Consider the following 8,480-nt stretch of genomic DNA (forward strand, 5'->3'; position numbering starts at 1 on the left):
CTACAGCTTGGAGCTACAGCAGGCATATGCACCATGCCCAAGGCTGCAGCAGGGATAGAGCTTGTTCAACCCAGAGCAAGAACAAAGGTAAGTGGCAGGAGCCAGAGGGAGCAGAGGCTTCAGGGAAGGCAGAGGAGGTCAAGCCCAGGGAGTACAGTGTCGGAGCTGTGTGGGGGCGGGGGGGTCAAGCCTCATCACCTGCCTCCCCATCTCCTGCCCTTTACTGCCTCCTCTCCTACTGCTTCCCCTACCATCTGTTTTCCTCGCACTTCTTTCCCTGCTACAGCAGTTGAGAGGTTGACCGGGAGGAGCAACACAAATTTAAGATGACCCTCTGTAACAGGTACCGTTCCAGAGCTTAGTCAAACTGTGACCCGCTCCCCTGTTCCTGCGGCAACCACCCACCTTCTCTCCTGCTATGCCTTGATGTTAATTAATTAGTTGATATTAATTAGCAGGAGGCTGCCGTTCTCCAGCCCCGTTGCCAGGTGGCGCTATCTGCAGCTCCTTTCCTCCCCAATACCGCAGCCCAAGCCTCGCAGGTGTAATCACCGTTGTTGCTATCCTTTGCTGCCCCCTCCTGGGCGTTCTGGTTCCAACTTGGGCCTCCCTGCAATGCGGCCCCTTATCAGGGACTCCCAGTGTCCAAACTGGGGTTTCAATCACGCGCCCCACCCCTCTGGGGCTCGCCGTGCCCCCATCTGGGCCTCTCAAAATGCTGCCCCCTGTCTGAGGCTCACCGTGTCCAACTTGGACCCCTTAAATGTGCTGCTATGCCCACGCTGGGCTTCCTAATAATACTGCCCCTTCTCTGGGACTTGCTGTGCCCACATTGGGCTTTCTAATAATACTGTCCCCTCTCTGGGGCTTGCTGTGCCCCTGTTGGGCTTTACTGCCCCCTCTCTGGGGCTCGCTATGCCCACACTGGGCTTCAATAATACTGCCCCCTCTCTGAAGCTGGGGTCTATTCCCCCCCGTATGCTGCGCCCCTACTGGCGCCTGGATCCCCACAGTACTGTGGGTCTCCTATGAGGATACTGTGCCCTCACTGGCGCTAGGGCCCACACCCCTGTGGGTCCCTATGAGGCCTCCTCCAACCCCCAATAGCCTTACCCAAACCACCGGTTTAAACAACAACAAAACACCAGCCCCTGGGCTGTAACATAAATGGAAGTCGTCTGGCTAAAACAACATTGCTCAAGCCTCTGAGCTGCTATAAGCTGTCACTGCGGTCAGGCTTTTCCTCACCTCCTGCCTTAGGGAGCTCCTGCCTCTCTGGCTGCTGGCAGCGAACTGCTCCTGGGCTCAGCTCCTTGGGCTTTGTAAGGGCCAGGCCCCACCCCCTCTGGTCAGCTGACCCTCCCTGGTTGCCCCGTCAACCTGCAGCTGCACTCCTTAGCCACTGCTAGGGCTCCTTCTCTAACAGTTTTCCCCTCTTCAGGCACAGAGCCCCTGAGTGCTCTGTGACACCCTCCAATAATTACATTCTGTACATGGAAAGCTATAACACTTATACATTTTCCATGTACAAAATCTAATTATTGGAGGGTCATCTTAAATTCAGTGTCGTCTTGGATTCAGGGAAATACAGTATATCTGAAATTGCTGTACAAGTTTGAAACTTCTGTTGTATCTTTGATTTCTAGATTTTTTACTTTAATATGAGAATATTTGGAGGGCTAATGGCTAATGACAAAATTTACATTGATTTTGTGTGTGTGTGTGTGTGTGTGTGTGTGTGTGTGTTTTCTTTTAATTACAAAAAAAAAGATCCTGTATGGGACACTAAACACATTTGAAAATTTGTCTGAGGGCAGTCGTTCTTTTTTGTAGAAGTCTGGTTTTATAAGACCATAAGGTAAATTTATTTACTGATACAGGATCTTAGAATAGTAGGCTTGGAAAGGACCTGAGGAGGTCATCCCTGCTCAAGGCAGATTTTCCTTGACTAGTCATCTTAGTTAATGGCTCTACTCACTTGCTCTTAGAAAGATCCCAGGAAACAGTCCACAACCTCTTTGGGTAGCCTGTTTCAATGCTTAACCATCCTTCTTTTTGACCTCTAACATAGCTTTTCCTTGTTGCAATTTAAGACCATTGCTCCCTGTGGCCACAGAAAATAGTCCAATCTCCACCCGTCATATAACCACCCTTAAGTTATTCAAGTTCTGTTATCAAATCCTCCCTCAGTCTCTTCTTTTCCTGACTAGTCTTAGTTCTTCCAGCCTTTCCTTAAGTTGTGTTTCCCAGGCCTCTAATAATTTCTGTCACTGCTGGACTCTTTCTAATTTGTTCACACATTTCTTTAAGTATGGGGGCTGAAACTGGACACAGGACTCTAGGTGAGGCCTGGCCAGTGCCAAATATAGCAGGAGAATCTCTTCCCTTATTTTTAAGTGGTGTTCTTATGTAATATAACCTAGTATACTATTGGCCTTTGCAACAAGAGCACGTAGTCCTCTTTTTCTCGTCTTTCTTTCAGTTTTCAATCTGAAGCTCCATTCAGGTAGAGAGAGTACCTTTCTGACTGTCCTAGCCCTCCTTTTATTCTCTGTTGGAAATTGAGCTTGAGGCCGATCCTTGACTGGTTGCTACAAGGTCCTTCTTTCCCCAATACTCTAGTTTAACCTACTCTAGTTATTTGCTGGCCTATGTGGTTTATAAATTTTATCACAAAAACAGAACACTTGTAATCCAGCCTCCAGGCACTGGATGGCAGTAATAAGGGCTGGGTTCAAACTCAGGTTTTACATAAACCTTGCATTTTGACTCGAGCTTCCACCCAAAAACCTGAGAAAATAAATTTAAACAGGGTGTTCCAAAGTGAACAAACTTATCCCCTCGTAAACAATACTAAGGTTTACTAAAGGGGGCAAACACACAGCCCTTTAAAAAAAACACACACACAAAAAACCCACCTCATCTGTTAAGTATTAGCTGAAACTCCCACTATGACAGCCACTCATATCCAGGGGAAGGACTACTTAGTGCAGTGTTCTGGGAAGGGATACTCACTGAGGGTTATATCATAGGGGCAGGGTGGCTCTACCGCCCATGTCAGCCAAAGTGGCAAGAGCCAGGTAGGGAGGCCCACACTGGAGTCTGCCCCTGCTCAGGAATGATGTTGTTTGCTGCTTCCGGGGATTAATTGCTGCTCCTCACTGCTGCCAGGGTCAGCGCTTAGTCACTGTTAAGGATTGCTGCTTCTTGATAGTTGGCTCAGGGATTTTAGCTATTTCAGGAATTAGTGGGTAGCAGATTTATACTTGGACCCCCCTGTACAAACTTGTACCTAGAGGCATTTTCCCTTTGAGGATCGATGGCCAGCTGCAATCCAAGGAATAACTCTTGTCTGGAGTCTTTCTTGATCCTCATTCACATACCATCCTGGATCTGAGTGCCATTCCACTTCAGACCTTTGCACAGATAACAGCAAGTGCTGACCCCTTGGTAACCTTTGCACAACTTTCCCTTTGCAGCAGGTGTGTGCCTATACAATCCACAATTTTGAAATGGAAGCAACTGGACACACCGATCTGATACAGCTGGCCCTTTGTATTATTTACACACTATCCACAAAAGGTAACAGGAGGCACAAATAGCCCCCAATACATACTAATGAGGGTTTGCAGAGAAGGAATACCCAATTGCCATAACAGAACAGAAATAGAGCCTAAGCAAAGTTACACTTTAAAAAAACAATATTAAAAGTGCAAAGGAAATGACCAAAAGCAAGGAAGGTAATAATTTAAGCAGAAAGTTCAGGATAACATTCTGATCTTAGTAAACACTGCTGTGCCTGAAAGTAAGGCCCAGTAGTGAGTTAAGCCTATAGTGCTGGTTTTGATTCTGTTTTGTTTTCTTGACATTTCCTCTTATTTCCTTTAATGTAGGGTTGATAGCCTTTAAGAATGGCCCATCCACAGTGCCCCGCTCCTGGCTTGGTGCCAAGACCTGCTCTTTCTCTTTGCTCCCCTTCCCCTTATGCAGTCTCTGCTTACCCTTCGCACTTTAATGCCATTGATTTCTGTTGCCATCAGTGATGGAGAGTAGCAAATTTGATGGCAAGGGGAAACAGAGACTATAGTAATGGGGAGAGAGAGATCAGTCCTTGAGACAGAGCTAGGGAGGGTTGGGGTGGCTGCTGGAGGCTGGAAATGAGGTTGGCAGCATGCAACAGGAATTTAGGGCAGAAAAGGTACCCCTGCCACTGTATGCTGCTGATTTTCCCCTTTTCTCTTTCCCCACTCCTGCGTTCTGCCATGAACCAGATCCAGCCTGTTTACAGGTCAGAGCTTGCAGACCTATGCTTTAGTGGGTTTATACAGACATGCCAATGCTGCCTGAAAAAAGTGAATTTCACTAGCTTTTTCGTAATCATCATCATTGATGGTATTCCCTTGACATGAAGATGACAGTCTTTCAGTAAATAAGGAAGCAATTGGTGAATCTGTAGATGATGGAAGAAGCTGATCCAAGACCTACATTTTTGCTTGCAGATGTGGCAAATGGTTCTAGGAAGAAGGAGTTAGGTCCTGGTGATGTCAGGTGACAGCTGTTTGTTTCCTACCGTGTCTCTCATCTATCTGCCTCCACAACAGGGCAAGTTTGTTTGAAATGATCAATGCCTTGTACATCAGTGCCAGCGGGGACAACTAAGTGTTCAAGTCTCCCAGGTATTGATGTTTATCGGGGGTGTTCATATATTAATTAACATAATTAGTATGTTAATATCCTTTTTGTAGTAGTATTAAGGAAAAATAAGTCATTAGTTTTGTTCCTTGTATTTAAATTATTTTTAGCAGTAACCATTTTAGGACCCGCATATCTAATCAATTAAATTACTTTCAAATGCGAATGTTAAGTTTCTCGTATCGGCGCAATGACATACATTTACCAGTCTGTTTTGATTTATTTTTGTAGGCTTCTTACAAATGCAGTTTTAAAAAAAATATACAATTGAGTGTGTTTTTTTTTGTTTTTTTTTTATCAGAGTCTAGATGAATATGATGATGATGAAGCAGGACAGAAGGAGCGTAAGAAGGAAGATTCTATTACCCTGCAGAATACAATGCAAAATGAGTCTGCCAGCACAGACCCAGGGAGTTCATACCTATTGCAGGTGAGTGCTTAATATTTGTTCAGGTATTAATGTGATCTTGCCAGTGTAGAGCCAATTGATTTTTTTCTGGCTTCTGTTTGAATTCATACTCTGTCAGTAGTCTATTATGCAAATTGTCACAAATATTATCAAAGCTGGTATGCATTACATTACTAAAATGAAAGTCATGTATTCATCTTTTTTTCATTGAATGAAAAACTCTCTAACTGCATTTGTCTTGCTCCTTAAACAGAAACGTATGTTTAAACATTCCCAATTGGTATCTGCCATTAAATAAGTTATTTCCATATAGAGTCACCAGTTCTAAACTATAATTAAATGGTTTAACTTCTGTGCAGATGTAAAATCAGTTCACAAGACTTAATCAAGATATGCACAAGAGCATAATTTTTTTTTTAACTTTATTATTCACATTGTTTAGGAAAAAAATCTTTTTGAAAACATTTTCTCCAACATTTTTAGTGATTAGGAAGAGTTGCCAAATTTGGTTACATGTCAAGTGAGTTTTTTGCAGATAAATTACAATTCTTTAATTCTGGGATGCCCACAGATGACTCGGCTGTCTTCTAGAAAGAAAACAGTAAGAATCAACAAAGGGCACAATTTGTTTATTAATAATCTTAATATGGTAGAGTACTAATTAGATTTGTTTGCCATTATAAGTATCACCTTGATCTCTTCTCTGAAATGGGGAACTTCTCATTTTTGTAAAGTTTAAACATGGCCAAATGACAGTTTTTAACACTACGCCTTTCACCAGAAAGGAAGTTTCACAAGCTTTTTGAGATACAGAGTTTAGAAGAATTTTTAAGTTTAATGCTTTACCTTATTTCCTTAAAATAAATAAATAAATACTGTATTTATTTTGTTGCTTGCTTAGCTGCCTGTTGCCTCAAAATCAACTTTATTCTGTGAAATTCATATACAGTTTTTAAAAGTTCTCAGGATCTGTAACACAGGGGGTTTTGAGGAAAGAAAGGCATATTTGGGATGTTTCCAGTGTTGTGTTAATAATACCAGAATTGCCTTATACAGACTTATTTCAAAAGCTGCCAAATGGCTGGTGGGCACTGATATGAGTGTTCGTTTTTGTGAAAACACTCTCATTGTCTTAATATAGAGAACTTTAAAAAAAAGAACCCTTAGTATTTAATTTATAATGTTTTAGGAGATTGAGGTGGTGACAAGGTTGGCAGGTAAGAGTGAATCTGTCCATCCATCTTTCATTTGTGATTTCACCAGCTATAGCACTTGGACCTCCTAACTTGGTTATGTGTCTCTGGCGACTTTTTTTTCTTGTGTCTGACAAAGAGGACTGACTAACCATTTTTCCCTCAGCATTTATATAATGTTTATTATCAGTAGATGTTGAAGCACATCTCTAAAGATCAGTGTTATTATTATTCCCATTTTACAGATAGTGAATGAAGGCACACAGCAGGGAAGAAGCTTGCTGTGTGTATGTGCATGATGTTTATAATATGAATGTGTTCAATATAATATATAATATGAATGAGTTCAATAGGAAGATGTCACTAAGATGAGACACGCCCTCTATATTGGTGGTGTCTAAATACAAATATAGATAGATATCTGTAGGCATTGATGGCTGTGTTTTGGGAGGGGGTGTCTCATTTTAGTGACATCTTCCTATTGAACTCATATATGACTTGTCACTTGACAGCTTTCTATTGAAACCCCCCTGTTGCGATAGATTATTTAACCAGTTCTTAATTCACGTAAAGCAGGCTTGTCCAACCTACTGCCCACAGGCCGCTACGCAGCCCGCCAAGCCATTTTCTGTGGCCCGCGGTGCTGCGATGGGAAACAAAAGTAAATGCTGTTTACTTTCGTTCCCGCCCCTTGTCCCTCCCCCAGCTCCTCAGCAGCTTCCTAATGGCTGCTGAAGGGCTAGGGAAGGGACAAGGTTCCCACACGCACCATGTCAGCTTGACATTGCTGACACAGTGCGGCTCCTCCCCTCCCCCTTCATTTCACGGTGTCCCTTCCTCACCCCACCCCTCCCTTCCTCATTTGCATGCCAGCTTCTGCCCTCTCCCACATCGTAGGGTTTCTGTTCCTATACCTGCCCCTCCCTTCCTCATTTGCATGCCGGCCCTGCCCTGCGCTGGTCCTCGCCGGCGGCATGGGCTAGAGCAGATCTCAGTGCAGCGGGTAGGTGGGTGGGTGCAGGGGGCGTGGATGCCGGCTCGGAGGGATGCTGCGTCTGGGCCTGTGGGAGATGCTGCTGCTGCTGTGGCTGTGGCTGTTGGGGCGGAAAGCCGGCGCTGCTCCCGCCTCCCCACATCCCCTGCACCCGCAGACATCGTGCTGGGGGTGGTGAGTCGTGGACCCCTGCCGCTTGGGCTCGGGCTGCCCTGGGAGAGAGGGAGCAGCGGGGGGTCCCTGCACATCCCGCACCCCCCTGTAGAGTCCCCACATGTCCCCCTGGCTGCTGAGCCCAGCTGCGCAGGTGTGGGAGCATCCTCGAGGCTGCCCAGGTGGCAGGGAGGACACGGCAGGGTCAGGTGGCACCACTTGACCCCTGCGCCCCCAGTCCGTGCGAGCGCCCTCTCCTGGGTAATAAAAAGTTCATGATCCAGCCCCACATTAAAAAAAGGTTGGACACCCCTGACTTAAAGTGTTTTGATACTGCATTTTTTTAAAATCAGAATCTCAGTATGTTAAATCAAATACATTATAACATTCTAAGTATATTACATCAATGCAGATCCTCTTACAATCAAACTTGCAATATCATCTGAAAATGAAATAGGCTTGGTTTACAAGACCTGCCTTACGTATAACTATAATGACAGGCATAATATTCCCATCTAGCATCAGCTTTTTCTGTTATTTGTCCAGGCTGCAAAAATTCTGTGGCTGCATGGCCTTGATTGTGCAGAATGAGGCCATTCACATATCTCCTCAGATCTGGTGTTTTAGCCTGCCTGCAGATTTAGATGTCACACATCAATTTGCATGCAGTTCAAATCCTTGAATTTCTGTCAGTCACCATAAGATCTAGATCTTCTTTTTTAATGAGGGGATAAAAGGAAGTAACAAAACTTAAAGATGTCCAAGGGCCCCCTGGGACTTCTCAATGAGCCCTCCACATAATTGTGAGCCATGAGCTGTAATAACATGCAGCGCTTGAAGGAGGTGGAAAACACACAGAGCTCAGAAACACTCAATATTTATTTATATTCAGGCTTTGACTTGGCTTCAGTCTCTCCATCATTATACTTTGGACTGATCACACTACCTATTAGTAAGATTGCCTGATCCTTTCCAGTATAAAACCCCATTTTCAGTTGCTTCTCATTTTGCAGGACTTGCCATTTAGCTAACACTTTCC

At 44.4% G+C, this 8,480-nt stretch overlaps 1 protein-coding gene across 1 annotated transcript in view; it reads left to right on the plus strand.

Annotated features, from left to right (window-relative positions):
• Positions 1–8,480, plus strand: part of PAWR (pro-apoptotic WT1 regulator) — a gene marked incomplete at its 5' end in the record, with an annotated part of 132,192 nt that overhangs the window by 62,232 nt on the left and 61,480 nt on the right. Inside the window, one exon of the mRNA XM_006021120.2 lies at positions 4,994–5,122. Coding sequence (XP_006021182.1) covers positions 4,994–5,122 — 129 coding nt within the window. The remainder of the gene's footprint in view (positions 1–4,993; positions 5,123–8,480) is intronic.

This window comes from Alligator sinensis, unplaced genomic scaffold (assembly GCF_000455745.1).
Source record: "Alligator sinensis unplaced genomic scaffold, ASM45574v1 scaffold465_1, whole genome shotgun sequence".
Lineage (NCBI taxonomy): Eukaryota > Metazoa > Chordata > Crocodylia > Alligatoridae > Alligator > Alligator sinensis.